Source organism: Portunus trituberculatus, chromosome 42 (assembly GCF_017591435.1).
Source record: "Portunus trituberculatus isolate SZX2019 chromosome 42, ASM1759143v1, whole genome shotgun sequence".
NCBI classification, from domain to species: domain Eukaryota; kingdom Metazoa; phylum Arthropoda; class Malacostraca; order Decapoda; family Portunidae; genus Portunus; species Portunus trituberculatus.
The window spans coordinates 21,897,867-21,923,452 of record NC_059296.1 but is presented as its reverse complement, the minus strand read 5'-3'; the positions used below and the strand labels follow the sequence as shown (position 1 = coordinate 21,923,452).

Sequence of the window (25,586 nt, the reverse complement as noted above, 5' to 3'; positions counted from 1 at the left end):
TTTATAATGTTGATGATCTTAACTTTATGAAGGGAGGGAGAGTGAAACAGGAAATACACTAACCGGCAACATGTGGAATGTAAACAAAGTGCGCATCATGGTACCGCATACAAAACTTATGTACCACATTTCCACAAGGCTCTCTATTTTATCCATTGTAGAGTCACGAGTTCAGGTGGTTCTTTTAGCTTTCAAGGAAGATGCGGTCTCACCAGCCTTCGTAATAGAGTCTGCTGACTTGAAAATAGTAGACAGTAGATGGAGTCAAGATGGTGGCAAGCAATATTATTAGTTTTCTGGCTTTTCTCTTGTCTGTGAATAATACACTGCTTCACTTCGAGAGTAAGACACTTCCTGGTCTTCTTAGGAACGTTAGGCCACATTGCAGGGGGTTTGGTAAGTTGAACTAGGGAAGATAAGCTGCTGATGATGCTGTTATGTTTTGACTGGGGAGTGAGTGGTGCGCATGATCTCGATCTTGATCTTGATGCTACAGGTGACGCAGAATTTCTTCTGAGTCAGGCCTTTGTATCGGCAGCGCCTGTGTTGTCCACGAGAGGCTTGATCTTGATCTTGATTCTACAGGTGTCTCAGGATTTCTCCTGAGGCAGGCCTTAGTACCAACAGCTCCTGGTGTATTCAAAAGCCTGTCAGCTTGCATGATACGGTGGGGTTTTCAAATTTGGAGAAAATTACCTGGATAAAACTTCGTTAAAGCGAGTTTGGTGTTCGTTAAACGAGCAGATGGTAGTAAAACGAAACCTTCGTTGTAGCGAAATTTCGTTGTGTGAACCTTCGTTAAACGGGGGTTGCCTGTATATATATATATATATATATATATATATATATATATATATATATATATATATATATATATTAAAACCTCAGCTCACGACCATAATTCGTTCCAATATACTGTTTGTCACCCGATTTGTTCGTCCACTGAATAAATTATACCATTAATCCGTTCCAGACCAAGAAAAAAAAAAATCTTACGTTTGTCCATAAAACCCATTCAAAATAGACCTTTAATGTATGCATGACATGAACGAAATAATTATAAAAAGCCTAAATTGTTTTACTTACCTAAATGCTATCAAAATGATAATAAAATGAATAAAAAAGAAAAGGTTATTTACTTGAGAGACTGGACGTTGATGGCATGATAGAATGGAGGAGAGGAGGATGGGGAGGAAGACACACAAGATCCGAGAAAACAGTCATGAGAGAGAACTTTGGATGTGCGCAGCTTGCCAGAGCTACACAACAGCTGTGTAGTGTCAAAAGTCAGTGCCGCTATGTGGGGCCCCGTTATAGTGAACATCGGCGTGGGAAACATGGAAAGATTGCCAGTCTTCATCTCTGCCTTGGAAGACCCTTGCCTGCTGGGGATTGACTTTCTCACACGTGTGGGAGCAAGTTTGGACTTCCAAGAAGGGAAGTTAAAGGTATGTGGCCAGGAAGTTCCTTTGATCTTCGGAGGTAATGCTCAGTGTGAGAGGAGCGGGCAGTAGGGCGGTGTTCCTTGCCAGGTGAGCGAGGAAACAGCTGCGATGGATGTGCCACAATCTGCAGTACCTGGACATGGCCAGGATGATGATGACAGTAACGCTGAGAGCCACCAGAGTAGCGAGGATAACACCAAGGAAGCTACAGTAGAGCGCGCCGGTAACATCACCATGCCCAGGAAAAACAGGAGAAATTTGTGGTGGCACAGAGATTATGTTATAATATTTTTCGTATGTTCCTGTTTCTATTTTCTTTTGTGCTTATGTTTTGTTTTATTGTTGTGTGATAGCTGGGTTGGCTATCACACAAACAGCTCGCCTGCCGGCGAGCTGTTTAACCGCGTTCATCCCCTGAAATATCATTCGTCCCAATTTTTTGGTCGTTTCGCGAATTGTTCGTCCTTAGAGACGTTCGTCAAGCAAGGTTTTACTGTGTGTGTGTGTGTGTGTGTGTGTGTGTGTGTGTGTATATATATATATATATATATATATATATATATATATATATATATATATATATATATATATATATATATATATATATATATATTCCTGCCTGCCTGCCTCCGCCTGGGCCACACCATACTCCTTACTTGCATCGCATGCGTCGACTGTCTCGTGACCACTTCTGCCCTTGGTGTAGGACTATTCCTGAGGCTATGGAACATTTCCTGCTTCAATGCCCACGCTTCCTCTCTCAACATACTGCATTACGCTCCCGGCTCTCCGCCCTGGCCATAACAACACTCGACTTGCCCACCCTGTTGGTGGCCTCAGGCGTCCACCCGTCCTGGCAACCTGCTGTCCTTCACCTTACTTGTGCCTTCTTGAGGAAGACCGGCCAGCTACCACGCCTGTGATACTCTCACACGACTACCCCAGGGCTCATAAGGATTCAAAAGAGGCCACGAAAATCTATGGATCCTAATAAGCCCTGGTGTAGTCCTGTGTGGGTATCACAGGCGTGGTAACTGACTGGTCTTCCTCAGGAAGGCACAAGTAAGGCGATGGACAGCAGGTTGCCAGGAGAGGCCGCCAGGAGGGTGGGCAGGTTGAGTGCTGTGATGGCCAGGGCGGAGAGCCTGGAGCGTAATGCAGTATGTTGAGAGAGGAGGCATGGGCATTGAAGCAGGAAATGTTCCATGGCCTCAGGGGTAGTCCTACACCAAGGGCAGAATGGGTCACAAGACAGATGTAGGCGATGCAAGTGAGCACTGAGCACAGTGTGGCCCAGGCGGAAGCAGGCAATGGTTGATGTACCTTGCGCTCCTTCCCGTGACTGACTGACTGTTTGAATCTTGTAAAGGCGCTCATCCTCCCCCGCTGATGGATCCCCCCATCTCTCATCCCCTTACTATCTGCGACTCGTGCGCCATCTGTTAGAAGCGAGGTTCCCTAATCAATTCCTCCAGCCTGCCCATTGAACCCGTATATCCTCCCAAGAATCCTTGCATACTACCATTCCACCGTCAGTCGGTTGCTACCTCCTCGCAGTCACGCATCTAGCCGCTCCTGCTCCGTTCTACTCCAAGCAACGTCTCACTGGATAAGCTTTCTCCTATACAGTCCAAAGTTGACTGTGGATGAAAAGTACATTGATGGACTAAATTAATTTCTGATAGACAAGCAGTGTGGAATTTGTACGGGGGTTAATGCCGCCTTACGGTGATGCCATATGGTGTATGATGACCGTCTTGTCTCTGTCTCTTTTATTGAGCAGTGTGATGTCAGGCACGGAGCAGTCTCTTCCTTCGCCCTCCTCCCTTTCATTGTCTTCAGATGGCAAGAAAAGAAAGCGATGCTCTGTGGATGATTCCACTCCTCCTCCACCTTGCGCTTCACCACCGTCACTCCCGGGGCCAAACTCGGCAGGCGCCATGTCAGAGTCAGCTGTGTTTGGGGATAGAGTTGCCTTGGATAGGCTGTCTACCCTAGTGTCAAGCTGAACAGGACCCCGGCACAGCCGGATGCATCTATGGACACCGGGAATGACTTTAGTGGTTTTCATGCCCTCTCGTTGTCTGAAGATGAGGCAGGGGTTGCCCCTGCTAGCCAGCCAGACCCTCTTGACGGGTTAGACCACCTCCCCCATGACGATGATGTGGATGAAGATTTTCTGAGGGCTTTGGGTGACCTTTCTGGCCACTTCCATGGTGAGGAGGAGAAGGGAGAGCCGCTGGCCGACAGCTTGGCCACTATCCTTAACGCCAGCCTTTGCCGACGGCCTGTGTCCGAGAGTGAGAAGTCAACGTGTGCAAAGATCAAGCTCCCGAGTAATATGCCGAACCTCACGATGCCTGTGACAAACGCGGCTATAACCAAGACCATGAGTGTGAATGGAAACCTGGTAGATGCCAAGCTTTTCCAGACTAACTGCCTGTTGACAAAGGCAATAGTTCCCATTGCTGTGTCTGTTAATGATATTGAACAAAAGAAGGGTAAGAGCTTGTTGTGTTATTTAGATGGCCTTAATAGTTCTTTGCGCCTTCTTACTTCAGCAGTGAATTACCTCAACCAGTTGCGGAAGGATGTTGCCCAAATCCATGTCCGTGACTCGGCCATGGTCGATCTTTGCAAATGGGAGTGTGAGGTGGGTCAGCAGGAGTTATTTCCCTTTGATGTGACCCGCAAGTGTGAGGAGATCCACAAGACAGGTCGGCTGGGCCGGCCGTCTTTCCGCCCTTCCTCCAAGACATCTGGCAAGAGGTTTTCTTCCTCTTCTCGGTCATCACACCGTCCCTCTCAGGGTCACTACCAGTCCCGCCCTCGTTCTCAGAACCGGCCTTTTTTCGGCCAGCGGCCTCCCCAGGGGAGGGGGATGCACGGGCTGAAGCTACACCAGCAGTAACCTCTCCGGTGAGTTCCTTAATTCCACAATTAGTTAATACTCCTGATAATTTTAGAGGAGGTAAGATTATTTCTGCTGAGTCCATGTGGAGGTCTCTGACTCAAGATTCCTGGATTTATGATGTGGTGAGGGGGAAATTTCTTGATTTTGTGTCTTTGCCTATTCAGACTGTACCTCCTCATCCTATAACCCTGTCTCAAGCCGATGATTGGGCTTTGGACAATGCTTTACATCACTTCCTTATCCAGTCAATTGTAGAGCCTTGTTTACCTGATGTTCATGGTTTCTTTTCAAATGTTTTTCCTATCATCAAGCCACTTGGCTCAGCAAGATTCATTCTAAATTTAAAATATCTTAATTTTCATGTACCTTACTTACATTTTAAGATGGATACATTGAAGGATGTCATACCTTTAATTTACCCTAACTGTTTCTTTGTTACAGTTAAGGATGCTTATTTGTTAGGCCTGAGGACAAGAAATGGCTACAGTTTATGTGGAAGGGCTGCTATTACAGATTTACTTGCCTCCCGCAGGGATTATCTTCTACCCCTCGCATTTTTACGTAGTTAATGAAACCTGTCTTTTCCCACCTGCAATCCCTTGGGATGGTCGTGTTATGTTATTTGGATGACTGTTTTTTCATTGCTTCATCAGTAGAGAGTTTACAGGCTCAGGTCAGCTATGCTTTGTATTTCTTTGATTCCCTGGGTCTCACTGTCAATGTGTGGAAGTTGGTTCTGGAGCCTACAAAGAAGGTTATGTTACTTGGTGTGGTGTTGGACTCTGTCGCTATGACTACCACTTTAACATCTCGTAGGAAGGAGCGCATCAAGGAACAAGGCTTGCTGCTACTTAAGGGTAATGTCATTTTACGGGACTTATCATCTTTTATTGGTTTGACAGTGGCCTCTGCACCTGCAGTAGAGTTAGGTCCTCTCCGTTACAGGTATCTGGAGTTGATTCGAGACCAAGGTCTTGCCCGGTCCTGTGGTGATTTTGACAAGTTCATAACTTTGGATTGTCATGCCCAACATTTGGTCGCTTGGTGGGTAGCCAATATAGACTTTCAGGAGAAGTCTCTCCTCTCTTCTTCCCCATATTGTGAGTTGTTTACAGATGCCTGTCTGACTGGTTGGGGCGCTTCAATGGGACACATCACAACTGGAGGTCACTGGGCCCAGGAGGAACTGGATCATATAAACATCTTATAGTTGAAGGCCATTCTGTTGGGCTTGCAGTCCCTGTGTAGGGATAGGTCTGGCTCCCATATTTGACTCTGTTCTGACAACACTACTTCAGTTGCTTGCATAGATTGTTGTGGCAGTACAAGACTTAATCTTCATGCCCTTACAGTGCAGATTTATGAGTGGGTTGCATCTAGGAATATTACCCTGTCAGCACAGCATATACAGGGTTTGTATAATGTGACAGCTGACGTGGAGTCCAGAGTTAGTAGGATGGATGGTGAGTGGATGTTACAACCCGATATTTTTAACAGAATTTGTCAGCTTTTTTTATACTCCAGCTACCGATCTTTTTGCCACTCACTTAAATGCTCAATTGCCTGCCTATGTCTCCTGGAAGCCAGACCCATCTGCTATGTGCAGTAATGCCTTCACTTTGGATTGGGGTGGTAAGAGCTTATATGCATTTCCACCTTTCAGCATTGTCTCCAGAGTTCTCCGGAAACTACAGGACAACAAAGTGACAGCTCTGATAATTCTTCCACTCTGGCCGACACAAGTGTGGTTTCCAACAGCCCTTCAGTTGTTGGCAGCCGATCCAGTTTTGCTTCCACACTGTCCTCTGTTTCTCCCTAAACAACCAACTCTAACACACCCTCAAGCTCGGAGGTTGGTTTTGACAGCGATGGTGCTCTCCGGGCAGCATTCATGCGTCATGGCCTTTCACAGGAGGTTGCCAAGTTTTTCCTTCGTTCCTGGAGAGCTGGTACTAGGGCACAATATAGGCCGCATATCAGCAGCTGGTTGTTGTTTTGCCTCCAAAGGGAAACTGATCCTTTTTAGCCACCTGTGAGTATCCTGTTGGATCACCTTTTGTTACAATATCAACGCAGCACAGGTCGGGGATACAGCTCCATGAATTCAATCCATTCAGCCATCTCTACTATTGCTACTATTGATGGTCATCCTGCAGGACAACATCCGTTAGTCTCTAGGTTTATGAAGGCAGTTTTCTTAGAGAGACCTTCTCTTCCATGCTCCCATACAACTTGGGATCCTCAGGTAGTGTTGGATTATATCTGTGGTCTTGGCCTTACTGTGGACTTGTCTCTTCTTCAGTTAGCAAGGAAACTAGTTATTCTTATGCTTTTGTTGTCAGGCCACCACGGCCAGACCTTACATTTACTAGATCTTAGAAACATGTCTGTCACAGAGTCTTGGGTTGTTTTTGCGATTGGAGACTTATTAAAAACTTCTCGTCCTGGGGCCCACATGTCAGGCTTGTTTTTTTATGCCTACCCACATGACAGCCGCTTGTGTGTTGCTGACACCATCAAGCATTATCTAGATAGGACTAGCTCCCATGGGTCACTTATGGGTTTTTTTCTGACTACACGACCTTTGGTTCAGTTGGCCTCCCAGGATACATTGCGTCGTTGGGTGAGAGACGTGATGGGCGCTCTTGGCATTGACATTACTGTCTTCTCTCCCTATTCTACTAGGTCAGCTTCTTCCAGTAAGGCAGCCCGGATGTTGCCTCTTGCTACAGTAGTCTCCACCATTGGATGGGCGAGGGAGTCTACTTTTACCCAACACTATCGGAAGCCTCTTGCCCAGCAGGTCCAGTTTGCTAGGTCAGTTTTGTCGAAATGCATTTGTTCTTTTCTCATGTTAAATTTTGTAGGGGTTTGTGACTCCCTTCTTTGGTTTGCGGAAGTGGGGAAAGAATTTTTTTTTCTGTAAGTTTCCTGGGATTGGGTCCCATAATGTTCAAGAAATTTATATATACAATATATGTACTTGGTTGTGGCATAAAACTTAGGGACAAAAATTGTTCTGTACCCTGTGGAAGGTTCTTGGGATTTTTTGTTATACTATCCTGAAATACATGTGATGGGTCTTATGTTTGCTATTTTGGTAATTTCCTTACCAACATTCTGAGTATTGCTTTTCGTTTTTTTCCCTGGATTTTGTATTTTAGTAGGTTTGAGGAACCTCTCTAAAGCTCTCGTGACGTGAAATTGTAAGATTAAACGAGTACTTACCTAGTATGAAGTTTGATTGTAATTTCACGAACATTCAATGACATCAGAGTGGTGTACAACGCCCTCCCTCCCTACCCTGTATGTTTTGTGATCCTCACTTTAGGGCAAAGGGTACTTGCGGTAATTTGTAACTGCTTCCTCAAACCTCCTCTCTAAAGTGACTGACAGTGGAATGGTAGTATGGCATCTCATTGTACACCACTGTGATGTCGTTGAATGTTCGTGAAATTACAATCAAACTTCATACTTGGTAAGTACTCGTCTAATCTCACAAATTTTGTATGAATTTTTTTTTACCACATCCCACATCCCCCTATTATCTATTGTTTCTTATGAGAATTACATGTTTGTTTTACGCGAATTTTGATATGCGTGATGCCTCCTGGAACGCATCTATCGCGTAAATCGAGTTACCTGTATATATATATATATATATATATATATATATATATATATATATATATATATATATATATATATATATATATATATATATATATATATATAAAGTCCGTTCATCCAAAGAATCCAGGCCGAAACTGTTAGTTCGGTTGGCAGCCCTGCCCACCCCCGTTGCCACTAAACCTTCCCGACACTTAAATTTTTTTCAAGTACATTTCTTTTTCTTCACTTTACTCAATAGATATACAAGTTTATAGTTTGAAGAAAAATAAATGTACTTGAAGAAAATTTAAGTGTCGGAAGGTTTAGTGGCGGGAGTGGGCAGGGCTGCCAACCAACTAGCAGTTTCGCCTGATTCTTTGGATGAACGGACTTTTATATATATATATATATATATATATATATATATATATATATATATATATATATATATATATATATATATATATATATATATATATATATATATATATATATATATATATATATATATATATATATATATATATATACAGTAAGTCCTTGCAGATAGCGAGTGTTATAGACTGGCAAAACCCTCACTACCTGTGAAACTGCTACCCGAGAGGCAAACTTCTTACCTAAAAATATCAAAATAGTCTGAGACTCCAAGTCTGACCCCCTTATTTTCCGTGTATAACCACCTATTTAATACAAAATTAGAACTACTTCTACTACTACTAATTTATATTAATACAATAGGATATATAAACTCACTTTTAAGGGTTATGAAGTGCAGTTTATTGAAAGAACAGTGCAAAAAAATGGGTGAGGTGGGTTACACCTACTGGCGCTGGGTACTGGGGCCGGGTTGCTGGTCGGGGCTGTCTGTCTGTCTGTTCACTCACTCGCGCCAACCTCTCAATTCTGTTTGCCACTATTTCCTCTTCTTCCCATCCATCAAATATATCCTCATCTACGGGTAGTGCATCCTCTTCAGCTAAAATAGGTTGGTCGTCAAAATCATCGTCATCACTGGCATTGATGATCGTCTGAAGTGTTGCACTTTCTCTCTCTTGTTGGTTTTGCATGAATTTGGTGATAAAAGTTTGTTGCCTGGCTGCAATTTTCTCATTTAATTTAAGATTAAACAACTTTGTTAGCTTACTCAGGGTTTTGGCCTCATCACTCTCTTCAAACATAAGATCTTTGACTTTGGTTTCACATTCGGCCAGCAAACTGAGGATGGCAAAAATGTCTCTAGTCGTTGGTGCTGGCTTGGGAGTTTCCACACTGTCCATTTCCTCTTTACTGTTCCTTTCTTCCTCCAAGTCCTGCTGAATCAAGTCTTCAATGGGTTGTTCAGAGTTTTTATTGTCATTGACGAGGTCATTTATTTCAACATCAGAACATTTGACAATCCTGGCAGAGCACGAATTAGCTCTGCAGTCTCTCGTGCTAACACTCCCTGTTCTTGGCGGGTACTAGCACCTGTGTCAGGGACGGGGCTAAGCGCAGGCAGGAGTGGCTTCCACGTGTGCTTCACAGTTGCTGGAGTTATCTCGTGCCAGGCGTCGCAAAAGTAATCCACAGCCTCTTTGATCTTGAATTGTTTCCAAAATGTCTTCACTGATATAACAGACTCCTTGGTTTCTTCTTCATTTTGTTCTTGTCCTTCTTCGCTGTCATTCTCTCTTTCAATTTCATGGATCTCCTCTTGGTTGTCTGTCTTATTTCCCAGCTTGTTGTGGACTTTGCCATAAAATAGTAGCTTCACATTAGCAAAGAGTTCTTGGTTTAAGGCCTGCAGTTTCGAAGTTGTGTTCGGTGGTAAGAAGATAACTTGGTACTTTGCGTGTCCAGGAGCGTTATCAAGGAATAAGATAACTTTAAATGCCAGATTTTTTTTCATGCAGTGATTGCGAGCTGCTGGCACAAATACAGTGTCAAACCATGTCACTGATAAAGCCAGACTTGTGGTACCACACACAATTGGGTAAATTATTCATATCACAGTTGCAAAATGAGTGAGGTTTGGCAAACTTGTATATAATTGCAGGTTTCATTTTGCATTCCCCAGTTACATATGTGGTGAGCAGTACACTGAAGCGATCTTTTGCCATTTTGGTACCAGGAGCTTGTCTGAGGCCTTTGGGGCATATGTTCCTTTAGGCAACTTTTTCCAATAAACCCCCGTTTCATCACAATTGAATATTTGTTCAGGATCATACCCACCCTCATTAAGAATCTCCTGGGCAACACTGGGAAAGTTCTCAGCCGCACTTACATCAGCAGAAGCGATTTCTCCTTGATAAAATGCATGTTTTACATTGCACCGTTTGCAAAAACAGTGCAGCCAACCCCTCGATGCATTAAAGAACTCTGGATTCACAATTCCTTTTTTCACACAAAGCTTTATAAATTTTCATAGTTTGTATCCATATATCTGGGCCATCAACACTTACCGTATTTTATGGCTTACAAGACACACTTTTTTTCCTAAAAAATACCCTGAAAAATACTAGTACGTTTTCCAAGATGAATGTTGTATTGTAAGGCAGCATCCAACCTCAAGTGAGCTTGTTATCCTATTATTTATGTTATGTTATATGTTATGTTGGACACAACAGATAGCGACCTGGATTTGTATGTTGAGTCATTACATTATGATGTTAGCTTAAGTACCATTTGATTTGGCCTTTTATATTATGTTAACTCAGTACTTAGGTGTTACAAGTATTTACAATACCATAATCCTTCCTGCAGCCTACTCAGCGTGTGGAGAAAACGGGCCGCTCCCTCGTCTCATTGCAACACACACATACATGCACATGAACGCATACACATCATGCAGAGTGCCTTTATACCTTTATCAATAGAACATCCAAGTGGCTTACTCATTCAAGCAAGAGTCAAAACTCCACTTGTGAATTGGATTCACATTGATAAAGCCTATGAAGCACGACTGCAAAATAAAATAAATACAAACTGCAGCACTGACGTGTTCGGTTTCGGCGATCGGACAAGTGATTCTGTAATGTAAACAACAGATCCAAAACATGCCGTCACCCGCCACTAAAACAAGAAGAGATGGACTGTTTCACTGTATATGTATTTACCTATGGTGTTTTTATTTACATAGTTTTAAATTTGTGGTGAGTGCTCCAGCAGATTTGTAATGAGTGGTGAAACAATAGTGTCTTGCAGACTCCTTGCTTCTGATGTTTTTTGTGTTCAGTGGTCGGGTATATGGTGAATGTGTTTTTGTATGAGAATGACTTTTTTTTTCTTAGAAATTTCTTTCAAATATTAGGGTGCGTCTTCCAAGATGCAGCGTCTTGCAAGCCATAAAATACGGTACTCCCTCCTTTAATCTGCGACATATGTATTTCATTAGATAATGTTCAGTGATCACAAGGTTTCTGTTTTTTACAGATGTATCATGCATAGCCCTTTTAGCAGCACCTGCTCTGCCACAAAATCACTTCTCAGTAACCTTCAAGGAAGCCTTTATTTTGTCTTTTTTCTTTGTCATGTTATGCACACTCGACTCTGGTACACCCATCACTTTCACAATTTCACAGGTTCTAGCTCTGTCTTCAATCATTTTGATTATTTTCTTTTTTTCCTCATCACTCCACTGCTTCTTAGGCTTACCCCGCATAGTAAATTCCCTTGGTTTCGTTGCTTTCTTCCCCTACCTCTTGTCCGGTCCATCCCCATCCCGAGGTAGATGCCATGATCACTTGGCTAGAAAATGCAGACCCAGGGAGACAAAAAAAAACACAATGAAGCAGGTGTTGTGGTTTGTTGTTGTTGAGTGGCGCGGGAGGGAAACAATAACGTATGAATATTGCCACGCGCTGAGTCAGTATTGCCAACGTTTCACTTGGCAACGCTGCAGCCTACTCGCTCGCTTGGCGCTCGACCATCAAGCATCGCTACCTGTGCAGCGGTAATCGCTACGAGAACGTCGCCACTTGGTCGCTACCCACGAAATCGCTATGCAAAAAAATGCTATCCGAGAGGCCTTACTGTATATATATATATATATATATATATATATATATATATATATATATATATATATATATATACAGTAAGGTCCCGAGTTACGTCAGAGTTACGTTCCTGAAACATGACGTAAGTCGATTTTGTACGTAACTCGAGTTTTTGTACTTTCAAAACATATTATGGAGTTTTCAACCAATCATTTTTTTATGGTTATTCAGGTAAGTAAAAGGTTATATTGTTATATTGGTATATTATTTACAACTATGTAGGAATATGAAACACAAGCTTGTTTTTGTTGTTGATTAGGGCCGTGAACGCGAAGGACTACATGTTGCCAGAGGGGTGGACGCCTGAGGCCGCCAGGAGGGTAGGCAGGTCGAATGTTGTGACGCCCAGGGTGGACAGCTGGGAGCGTAGTGCAGTGCGGTGGGAGTAGAAGCGTGGGCAGTGGAGCAGGAAATGCAATAGGAAAGGGCAATAGGGATCAGCAGACAGGCGCAGACGGTGCAAGTGAGCTGCAAGTGTCGTGTGGCCCAGACGAAGGCTCCGGAGTTGTTATTGTTGTAATAGGTGCGCGAGCCCTCAAGGTCATCAACCTCCCCGTTGTCATGGTAACGGGCTTCCCATTTTCTTCTTCACTCCCTTACACACAGCTGCTGCCTCCCTTATAACATAACATAACATAACATAAATAATAGGATAACAAAGGGCCACCAGGGCCCATCTAGGTTATCCTGTATCTTATCATGTCTTTTAATTATGTCCACTTTTTCTTGTTGCCATTGAGCAAGATACTAAGATAGTCAGCAAACGCAGATGTAGGAACACTCTTGCCAGGGGCGACGGTGTGGTGGAACTGAGGTACGTAGAGTGTTATTGTATTCAAGCATGAGGTGGGCGGTGTGGCGGATAACCATTAACCACTATAGTCCGACACAAATATGAAGGCCGCTGAGGGGGGAGACCTATCGGGAATTCCCCGGTTGCGGCGTCGCCAAACGTCGCAGCCCCAATTATAGGATTAACACTGAAGTGTGGATGACTATAGATGGGGAAGCCATTAAGAGAGTTACTGCCTTCCGATATCTTGGATCGCATGTAACTATGGACGGTGAACTAGATGTAGAAATAAACCATCGAATTCAGTGTGGATGGAATTCCTGGCGAAAAATGTCAGGGTTTCTATGTGACAGAAAATTAAGTGCAAGACTGAAAGGTAAAGTTTACAAAGCAGCAGTAAGGCCTCCAATGATGTATGAAAGTGAAACTTGGGCTATGAAGAAGGTACATGAAAAGAAGGTTGATGTAGCAGAAATGAGAATGTTAAGATGGATGTGTGGTGTGACAAGAAAAGATAAGATCCAGAACGAGTTGATAAGAGGCACAGTGAAAGTTGCAGAGATAAGTTCAAAGATGCAAGAAAGAAGGTTAAATTGGTATGGGCATGTAATGAGAAGAGATGAAAACTATGTACGAAGAAGAGCAATGACTATGGAGGTGGAGGGAAGAAGAAGAAGAGGTAGACCGAAGCTGAGATGGAAGGACAAGCTGAGAGAAGATATGAGTGAAAAAGGACTGCTACAAAATCAGGTGGCTGAAAAGAATATCTGGAAGAGAATAGCGATGAACAGTGACCCCATATGAAGATGGGATATAAGCTGAGGAAGAAGAAGAAGAAGAACTGAAGTGTGGAGAAACGCCCATCTCTCCCGCTCTCTCTCTCTCTCTCTCTCTCTCTGTGGCTTGTTACTACTTTCTCTTGTTTCTTATTACTATATAGTTATCTCATGCACGTGTGTGTGTGTATTTACCTAATTGTATTTACCTAATTGTAACATACGGGAAAAGAGCTATGCTCGTACTGTCCCGTCTCCATATCTACTAATGTCCAGCTTTTTCTTAAAATCATGAATATTCCTTGCGTTGACCACTTCCACGTCTAAACTATTCCATGCTTCCACCCTTCTATGAGGGAAGCTATATTTTTTCACATCTCTCCTATAAGTGGCCATTTTAGTTTTTTCCCATGCCCTCTCGACATTCTTTCATTCCACATACACAGATCTTCCCTATCCATTTTTCCATGCCAATCATCACTCTGTATATTGCTATCAGGTCTCCCTTTCTCTTCTGTTTTCCAGGGTCGGAAGTTGCATTCTGTTCAGTCTGTCTTCATAAGTCAAATCTCTTAAGTCAGGCACCATTTTGTTGCAGCCCTCTGTACTTTCTCTAGTTTCCTTATGTGTTTCTTTAAGTTCGAGCCCACTGTATTGTTGCATATTCAAGCCTCAGTCTTATCATTGCAGTAATTATTTTCTTCATCATTTCTTCATCTAAATATACGAACGCCACTCTTATGTTCCTCAATAAGTTCAATACTTCTCCAATTATTTTGTTTATATGTCTCTCTGGCGATAGGTCATTGGTAATTGTCACCCCAAGGTCTTTTTCTTCATGACTGGTTTTATGTCTTCATTTCCTATCTTGTACATACTCCTGATTCTTCTTTCACTCTTGCCAAACTCTATTTTCTTGCATTTTGTCGTGTTGAACTCCATTTGCCATGTACAGCTCCATTTCCATATTCTGTCCAAGTCTTCCTGGAGTAGTTCGCAATCTTTGTCACATCTCACTTTTCTTAACAATTTTGCATCGTCTGCAAATAGGCTCACATAACTGGACACCCCATCCACCATGTCATTTATGTAGACCGCGAACATTACTGGTGCCAACACTGATCCCTGTGGAACTCCACTCTCCACCAAGCCCCATTCTGATGGTCTGTCCTTAATTATTGTTCTCATTTCTCTTCCTACCAAAAGTCTTCCATCCATTTTAGTAAACTGCCATGCACTCCTCCTACCATTTCAAGTTTCCAGATCAGTCTCCGGTGTGGTACCTTATCAAAGGCCTTTTTTAAATCCAGATATATTCCATCAGCCCAACCATCTCTTTCCTGTATTACATCTATCACCCTCGAATAGTAACATATCAGGTTTGTCGTGCATGAACGCCCTTTTCTAAAACCAAATTGACACTCACAAAGTATGTCATTTTTCTCCAAGAAGTCTGTCCATCTATTCTTCACCACCCTCTCACACATCTTAGCTACCACACTTGTAAGTGACACTGGTCTATAGTTCAATGGGTCTCTCTTGTTACCTGATTTATAAATTGGGACAATGTTAGCTCTTTTCCAGTCTTGGGGCACTACACCTTCCCTTAATGAGGCATCAATTACTTCACAAACTTTTTCTGCCAGTTGCTCCCTGCATTCTCTTAAAATCCCACAGCTTTTCTCACTTCTAAACTCCCCATCATATTCTTGATCTCCTCCACAGTTACTTGAAACTCCTTCATAATCCCTTTCTGTTCCATTACCAGTGGTTTGTCAAAAGCAGTCTCCTTTGTGAATACCTTCCGAAAGCATCCATTCATAGCCTCTGCCATTTCCCTGGGATCTTCACTGCATACTCCATTTACTTCTAAACTTTCAATACTTTCTCTATTTTTGATGTTGTTGTTCACATGTCTGTAAAAAAGCCTTGGTTGGTCTTTACATTTATCAATTATATCCTTTTCTTGTTTCTTTCTTTCTTCTCTTCTAATCAACACATATTCATTTCTTGCTCTTTTGTAACTTTCCCACTGCTTAATCCGTCTTTTCCTTCTCCACCTCTTCCATGCATCCTCTTTTCTTGTTCTAGCCTTTTCACATCTATCGTTAAACCAGTCCTGCTTTCCAACTTCTCTATGTTGTCTTATTGGTACAAATTTTTCTCACCTTCTTTGTATATTTTTATAAATTCCTTCCACTTTTCATTTGCTCCTTAGCACTCTTGAATTTCATCCAATTTGTCTCTTGAAAGAATTTCTTTAGGTTTCCAAAATCTGTCTTGGCATAATTCCATCTTCCCACTTTATATTCTTCATTTCTTCTAGATTTCTCTTCATCTATCACCTTGAACTCCAAAACTGCATGATCACTCTTTGCTAAAGGGCACTCCACCCTCATCTCCTCAATGACCATTGGCTCTGTACTAAAGACCAAGTCCAGTCTTGACGATGCTCCCTCTCCTCCAAACCTAGTATCTTCTTTGACCCACTGAGTTAACACATTTTCCATTGCCAGTGTCAATAGTGTATTTCCCATGTTGTCTCTGATCCTTCCATTGACCAGTCCTCCCAACACACCTCTTTACAATTAAAATCTCCCATCATTATAGTTCGTTCACAGCCACCCAACATTTCTTCCAGACATGTTCCTGTATCACTTATCATTTCTTCATATTCCTGTACTGACCATGCATTTGTCTTAGGTGGTACGTACACCACTATGTAGTGCCTCTTTTTCCTTCATTAGTTTCTGCTCTGATCTTTAGCACTTCTGCCTTTCCCATACCTTCTTTCACTTGATCCACCTTTATATCTTTTTAACCAGCAACATCACTCCTCCTCCCATCTTACCTACTCTATTTCTTTTCCAAACATTATATTTCCTTCTCCAACCATCATCAGGTCTTCTCCTCTCTCAGTTTTGTTTCAGTAAGACCCACAATATCTGGGTTCTTGTCCCTCAAGTAATCGTTGAGTTCTAAAATCCCGATATCACTCCATTTATGTTGGAATACATTACATTCCGCTCATACGTAAGTTTCTTTAGTCCTTTCTTGCTGTACTTTTCTGGGTTATGAACCACTTCCTCAGTCTCATATCCAAGATTCTCCAGAAAAACTCTTTCTTCTCCTCTTCTGTCCTCTCTTCATTTTTTTCAAAGCCTCCTTTCTCAACTCATTTAACATTTCTCTTTCCTTTTCACCGAGATCTCTTCTCAACCAAATCTTCCTTGTTGTTTCCTGCTGGGCTAGCCTCCATGACTTCTCCACCAATTCATCTACATCCTTTTGTGACTTAAGTTTGATTCTTATTGGCCTCATACCTTCTCCTGTGAACTTTCCAATTCTATGGAAGTCCTCTATTTCTTGTACTAGGTCTTTTCCCTCCTCCTGCACCACATTAATGATATTATTTATCACCTTTTTTATGTTTTTCTCTCTCTCCATTTTACTCGGTGTCTTATCCTCCTCCACACCAAATATCACCACACATCTCTTTTTGTCTACAGTTTCCCTCACCAATGTCTCATTTGACTTAATAACCTTCACCACTTTCTCAGCAATCTTCTCTTCTATGATCTGTTGATCTATAATTTCAGCAAGGCCCAAAGTTTTCTCCCCAGACTCTTTGATTTCCTTTTCCAGACTTGCAACTTTGTAATTTACCTCCTTTCTTTCCACTTCCTGACTTTTTTTCCATTCAGCCTGCTTCTCCATCACTTTTCCTAGAGATTCTCCACATTTTTCGCAATTCACTTTAATTAGCTTAACTTCCTCTTTCAGTACTTCATTTGTGTGTGTGTGTATGTGTGTAATCCTGCTTTTCAACAGTCTTTCAACAGTTTTCAATTTTCTCCTGGAAATGAAGACATCCAGTCACACACACACAATGACCTATCGCCAGAGAGACATATAAACTCAGTGGAGAAGTATTGAACTTATTGAGGAACATGGCTTCATATCCAGATGAGCCTTGATTCCAATACAGTGGGCTCCAGGTGGAGATATTTGCCTGACTGTCTCAGACTTGCACTTAGCCCTGTTCACCTAGCAGTGAGTAGGGAATGGATGTAAATGGGAAAAAACTAAAATGGCGGAGAGATGTTGTGACCTTGTTGTCTAACGCAAGGAATATTCATGATTTTAAGAAAAGCTGGACATTAATAGATATGGAGTGTGTGCCTGGTCTCAGACCTATCCCAAGATCGGAAATAATGAGTTCTGAGCAGTGAGTAGGTGTGTAAATCGAGGAGTTGTGACCTGTTGTCTGTGTGGTGTGTGCCTGGTCTCAGAGATCTGCAGCAGATCAAACAGTGAATTAACACACACACACACACACACACACACACACACACACACACACACACACACACTCTCTCTCTCTCTCTCTCTCTAAAATAATAGACAAGTAGACATGCATCTTTTTTGTTGTTCTATTTTATTCTTTTTCCACACCACACCCAGAGTTAAGGTGCGTTTTTTTTTTTTATAGAGGTTTTACCCTGTAAGCATAATCCTCTCTCAGCTATTTAATCAGACAGTTCTTCATCAGAAGTGTCCTCCACATTGATAATAAAAGAATCCTCTAAGCAGAACTTGTTGACGGTGTAAATAATTAATTTCTCTTGACTATGAAGGTTGCGATGGCGAGTAGTGCGGACGAGATATTCAACTTCCATCCAGAGCGACAGGGAGGGGAGGAGTGACTCGATTTGACCTGGGGATTATCAGGGGTCAGGGAGGTTGACCTCACCCATGTCCAACCTTGAAAAGTAGCAATGCTGGAGAGCAGTGGTGCTACATTTTGTGGTATCTATACAAAATCATTGTCTTCATTACACTAAAACAATATTCAAAGCTCTCTATACATCCTTATTAGAAATTTAGATGAATACACTTTTATGACGGTTCATTAAGATGTAAGTTAATAATGAGATCGAAACATGTGCTACGATGCTTGGCGCGCAGCCGGGAATCCTGTTAGGTCTCCCCTCAGCGGCCTTCATATTTGAGTCGGACTATAGTGACGCCTGGCGGCCAACAATAACAATAAACCCCGCGCTTTACGATTTATAAATTTTCAATTTTTTAAATCTTAAATTGCCTTATAGTGAACTGACGTAAGTGCGAGTTTGACGTAACTCGAGACCGACGTAACCTGGGACCTTACTGTGTATATATATATATATATATATATATATATATATATATATATATATATATATATATATATATATATATATAATATCTAGCTTCACTTGGAGAGTAAGAGACTTCCTGGTATTCTTACGAACACTGGGCCAATTGCAGGGCGTTTTGATTGTAAGTTGAGCTAGGGAAGACAAGCTGCTGCTGACGCTGTTATGTTTTGACTGGGGAGTGAGTGTTGCGTGTGTTGTCCACGAGAGGCTTGATCTTGATCTTGATATTTATTCTATAGGTGTCACAGGATTTTTCCTGAGGCAGGCCTTAGTACCAGCAGCTCCTGGTATATACATACATATATATATATATATATATATATATATATATATATATATATATATATATATATATATATATATATATATATATATATATATATATATATATATATATATATATATATATATATATATATATATATATATATATATATATATATATATATATATATATATATATATATATATATATATTATTATATATATATTACGAAAATTGAGGACTTGTCTGCTCTTCGTATGGTGATTTGATCGTTATTCTTGAGTTCCTGGGTGGCACTTTTTAATTCTGGAGTCAGCAGGTGGCTTCGTGTGTGTCCTCTTCCAAAGAAAATCCCTCAGTTCATCAACCTCAGTAAAGCAGCGCTTACAGAAAAACAACAAGAGTTCCTGAACCTCGGGGTCTAAACTGCCACGTCATGGGGCAACGCAAAACTCTCACGAAGCGTATCGAACTCGAAATACTACTGGATGATATCCAACGATTAGAAAAGGAGAAGAAAATCAAGACATCTCCCGACCTGCAAGCTGAGATCACCCGTGAGGCGAAAGTTACAAGAGGACACACACGAAGCCACCTGCTGACTCCAGAATTAAAAAGTGCCGCCCAGGAACTCAAGAATAACGATCAAATCACCATACGAAGAGCAGACAAGTCCTCAATTTTCGTAATACTCGATAGAGAGGAATATATGAACAAGATGTCTTCCATCCTGGCTGATCCTGCAAAATTCAAGAACATAACAAGAAACCCAACTCAAGCCATAAAAAACCAAGCTCAATCGTTTAATACGGCACAACAACAGCACCTGCGACACGAAACTCCCCCTTCTCGAAGGTGACCACAAGCTCGGTTACGCATATGGTAACGTCAAGATCCACAAACGCAGCAACCCACTACGACCAATCATCAGCCAAACGCCAGCCGTCACGTACAAACTAGCCAAAAGGCTTAATGAACTCCTCACACCCTTCGTACCAGCTTCATTCAGCCTCAAATCAACTGTTGAGTTTCTCGACATCTTAAAAACGGCGCGCCCCTCCAGCATCATGGCATCGATGGATGTTGAATCACTTTTTACCAATGTCCCAATAGACGATACCATAGAAATCATCTGCAAGGAAGTTTACCACACAGACGGCAAGAAACTCACCATCCCTGAAGAAACTCTACGGACATTGCTACGCACCTGCACCAAGGAAGCTGCCTTTACGGACCAGATGGCAAGATGTATGTACAATGCGACGGCGTCGCCATGGGGTCTCCTCTCGGTGTCCTCTTTGCCAATTTTTACATGGGGGCCGTCGAGGAAAAGGTTTTCGCGAAAACCCGGACATAAAACCAACAGTCTACGCAAGATACATCGATGACATCTTCATCAACGCCAACACTGAAGAGGAAGTACTGCACCTGATCGAGAATTTCAAGAGACACTCCTGCCTCAACTACACACACGAATTAGAAGAAGAAAACAAGCTCCCCTTCCTCGACGTCATGGTGCACCGTTCAAGCTCCTGCTTCTCCACGTCAGTCTACGTTAAATCTACGAATCTCGGCTTCTGCCTAAACGGAAAAAGTGACTGCCCAGAAAAATATAGACACAGCGTCATCAATGCCTTTGTCAGGAGGGCTCTCACGCACTCATCCTCATGGAATGCAGTCCACGCTGAATTAAAAAGAATCTCCCAGCTTCTCTGCAACAACGGCTATCCGCAAAAAGAAATAGACGAAGTCATACGTCGCCGCATGGACAACTACATCCGCGAGAATCCGCCCGAGCAACAAACATCGTGCATCACTCTCTACTACAAGAACACGATGTCTTCAGCATACAAAGAAGACGAGAAAGCCGTAAAGAAGATCATCCACAACAACGTCTCGCCCATCAACACAGACACTAAACTCCAAGTCATCATTTACTACAAGACCAGAAAAACCGCAAGCCTCATCATGAAGAATAGCTGTCTTCCTCCGACAAACTCCCTGCAAGAAGTGAACGTCGTGTACCAACACTGTTGGTGACTGCAGTCACCTAAACTCGAGGTACATTGGCTTCACATCTACAACCCTATCAAAGAGAATTACAGCACACCTACAAGACGGCGCTATAAGACGACACTACATGAATGAACACGGCATCATCCTGAAGCGACATCACATGGAAAGCAACACCACCATCCTAGTTAAAGAAAACGACATAAGAAGACTCAAGATGACGGAAGCAGTACATATCTACTCAGAAAAACCTACCATCAACATACAACAGCAGTCAGAATCATCGTTACCATCCCAGCGACAGCCACACGGAGCTGTAGCCGGCTGCTCATTGGCCGCTTCAGACGAAACTCGATCCGCGCTCTGACTGGCTACTTGACGCGACTACCTGCTTCCGCCGCCCATATAAGCCCGCATCCTCACTAGTTGCACTCACTTTTCTCCTGAAGATGGTCTGATCAAGACCGAAAGACGTCTAGAGAAAATGGACTTTGGCACACTACTCTACCAGCTAAAACTGGACGAACGCACCCTTGTGCGAAAAACACAAAATACGCTGTACAAAAAGAATAATGCAGACCTCGCTGTTGACTTCAATAGTACATATATATATATATATATATATATATATATATATATATATATATATATATATATATATATATATATATATACAGGTATATACAGGTGACTCTCAATTTACGTGATAGATGCGTTCCAAGAGGCATCGCGTATATCAAAATTCGCGTAAAACAAACATGTAATTCTCATAAGAAACACTAGATAATAAGGGGGATGCAGGATGTGGTCCCCAAAAATTTGTACAAAATACTCTTTATTTGGCTAAATAAACATGTTTATTATTTACTATTCTAAATACTAGAAGTGTATTTAAAGTAAAGGGCAAAGCAAGAAATAATAAGAGAAGGCAAAAAATAAGAAAACAACTCACTGTGTCACTGCCTTCACCACTCAAACCAGAGTCAGTCACCATCTTCCTCTGAGCTTTACCACTTTAGCAAAAATAACCCCACATGAAGAAGAAGATGAAGGATGTTTTGGGGCCATCTTGGTGAATTATATGCAGATTGAAGAGATTCTGTCTACACTCAGTGCTGGCAGACTGCACATGAGGCACGAGAAGAGCGGGAACTGGATCCAAGATTCTTTAACAACGTCAGAGCAACCTCCTGCCGCGAAATAGCATCCATGAATGCTTGGAGGGACGGTAACGAGGTTGCTATCAGGTTGCTGATAACACCACCTCTTCAGGTGGTGTTACTCTTATATATGCATTTATGTTCACAAAACAACATTTCCATTAGCTTTTTACAAACCTTGACCCCAAGAAATGATTGTTTTGTAATGCATAAAGTGAAATCTTACATGGAATACCAAAAAATAAAGCAGAGATGAGATCGCCCACAGATGAGGCAGAGACTTGTGGCAACTCGGCCGCTTCTTCTTCTTCATGTGACTCTTTTAGCTTGCGTGTTGTCTTTCACGATATTTATGTTTCCACTCCTCTATTGCCTGCTATAATGGATATCATATCTTAGTATTCATACATGCTCATGTCATGAGGATAACCTCGACTCCATGGCACTGAGTGATAGTGAATTACTAATGAAATACCACATTATTTCATTAGTAATTCACTATCACTATCGTATATGAATACTAAGATATGATATCCATTATAGCAGGCAATAGAGGAGCGGAAACATAAATATCATGGTGAAAGACAACATTCAAGCTAAAAGGGTCACAAGAAGAAGAAGCGGCTGAGTCGCCGCAAGTCTCTGCCTCATTTGTGGGCGATCTCATCTCTGCTTTATTTTTTGGTATTCCATGTAAGATTTCACTTTATGCATTACAAAACAATCTTTTCTTGGGGGCAAGGTTTGTAAAAAGCTAATAAAAATGTTGTTTTGTGCATATATAAGACAGTAACACCACCTGGAGAGGTGGTGTTACCAGCAACCTGAGAGCAACTTGATAGCAACCTCGTCACCATCCCCCCAAGCGTTCATGGATGCTATTTCGCGGCAGGAGGTTGCTCTGACGTTGTTAAAGTTTCTTGGATCCAGCTCCTGGCAGCCAATGAGCACTTTTAGGCGGGCTATCAACCTCCACCCGCCAACAGCAACAAATTTTTGTGGATTCTATTTTATGAAGATTGGTATGTGAGCAGGAGGTTGCTATGGAGATTGTCTGTACCAACATAGACAACAACCTACTTCTTGGAACCGGCCCTAGAGCTCCCACCTATCGGCCAGCTGCGGAATTCTCTGGCGCGCAGTTTGAAATTGTGTCTGGCGCTCAGTTTGAAAACGCTGTTGGGCTAAATCGTGTATAAGCAAACTGATCACGCAAATTGAATTAATCATAATATTTTTTCGCTCGCCTTATAACAAAAGCGTGTAAATCAAACACACGCAAATCGAGTTACTTGTGTATATATATATATATATATATATATATATATATATATATATATATATATATATATATATATATATACACTGACATACACATGCTTGGGGTTGCACTGAACAGCTGAATGTTACTCATTGTGTCTCACACAACAAGGGAAGGTAATCACAACCTGACCTCTAAATACATTTTTCTCTTTCATATAATACTACATGCACTCTAACCCAGTAAACCATTCATTAAAGACAAAAATTACGTAAAATAATACAATCACCATCAGATCTCTTTCTGGAGAGAGGGATGAAAAAGTCAATATCCTCAGATTGGATTGCTCTCTGGTACCAAATCAGTGTTTTAACAATGATGTAACCTTTTCTACATTTCAACATTTGCAGCAATATATCTAATTTTCAATCTCTGCAACAATTTCTCCTCTTCTAAACCTCATATTTTTCTCACTGAAATGCAAGTGTTTAAGGAAACTGTTCCCTCCTACTTTCTCTACTTCAACTTTCAATCCATAGCTGGATGTTGCATCTATGTATTATAGATTGAAATCTCATGACTCTGTATTGTATATTACATGAATTCATTCTCTATTACTTGGCTTTCCAATCTAATAAAAAAATAAAAAAATAAAAAACATGGAAATAAAACTATTAGCCATGCTGCACTCAAGTTACACATCAAAAGAAATGGAATATTTTCTGATTCACTTCCATTTTTTTTAAAGTTCTTGGTATACTTGAACTTCACCTATCATAAATAATAATTAAGCGATCTGACTGAATGCATGAGAAGCATAATTGTTTTTAAAAGGGGACTAGAGAGAGAGAGAGAGAGAGAGAGAGAGAGAGAGAGAGAGAGAGAGAGAGAGAGAGAGAGAGAGAGAGAGAGAGAGAGAGAGAGAGAGAGAGAGAGAGAGAGAGAGAGAGAGAGAGAGAGAGAGAGAGAGAGACATTGGTATGATCATGCTTTGTCTACTGTAATGACATGCATGGAAATAGAACAACATCTGATTTTAGCACTTACCCATTCCAACCATAAGCTGAGCTGAAAAATATTAAGATTTAAGAATACAATAAAAAAAAAAATCACATTTTAATTGCATACCAACAAAATTAATTCTTACTCATGTAATAGTTACAAAGTACTGTCTATCATGATAAATTTAATGAAAATAATAAAATATTTATGATAAGAGTATCTGTCTTTCTGAAAAGCCATAAAATTAAAATACAATTTACAATAGTTATAAATGATCACAGTTTAAATTAAATAAATCATAATTCTTATTTTGAAACTCCATTCATAATTCAACAAATATAATATGTTTCCTTGTATCTTTATAGGTCACATATACATTAAGGTTTACATATTTGCTGATACATCTATGATCAATCTTCCTTTAACTACTTCTGATTTTACAGATGGTGATATGTTGACTTTCTGAAGGGTTGGTTGTGTCTCTGAATGGATGTAGAAAAGTATAGGATGTTAATCCTATACAACTCCACTCTCTCGTCTGCCTTGCGGAACCCTTCATACTGCCACCATGCTAGTGTCTGTTGTTTTTTTGTTGAGTGAGGAGGTATGCTTCATTGTGAGAGAGTGGACTGTAGGGTAGAGCATTAAGATCCATGGTACACATACATATTGTATTGCGGACCACAAAATTCTTTTTCTCTCTGCCGTGTATTAGTGCACCAATGTACCAGGCAGGGGTTGGTGTATATATGAACCAGTTTGTAATGTACTGATGACATATTCCTGTTATATTCTTTTGTGTATTTTTTTATGGTGCATATATGAGTTAGTAGGGATATAAGCTGTACCCAGGATAACTGAAAAGTGTTTTTCTTGTTTTCAACGGAAATGGAACTGACCATCTTTTACGGAACAAATTTTGTTTTTTATGTTAATTGTTTGTTGAGTGATATTTTCTTCATAAATATTCTTTCACATATTAGAAAAATCCAACATTCCACGTAAAAAGTGATATAATGATTTTTCTTTTCTTTTTTTTATTTTTATATATATAGCCTACTTATTACCATCCAATAGGCAGCTATGGAACATTATTTCTTTGTTATA

At 41.2% G+C, this 25,586-nt stretch overlaps 1 protein-coding gene across 19 annotated transcripts in view; it reads right to left on the bottom strand.

Moving 5' to 3' along the window:
- Positions 1 to 25,586, bottom strand: part of LOC123517573 (calcium-dependent secretion activator-like) — a 1,686,808-nt gene that overhangs the window by 894,149 nt on the left and 767,073 nt on the right. For 18 of the 19 annotated variants that reach the window (XM_045277817.1, XM_045277814.1, XM_045277824.1 and 15 more), the window contains one exon: positions 24,525 to 24,545. The exons of the other annotated variant lie outside the window; for it this stretch is intronic. In XM_045277817.1, coding sequence (XP_045133752.1) covers positions 24,525 to 24,545 — 21 coding nt within the window. The remainder of the gene's footprint in view (positions 1 to 24,524; positions 24,546 to 25,586) is intronic. 19 annotated transcript variants of the gene reach the window in all.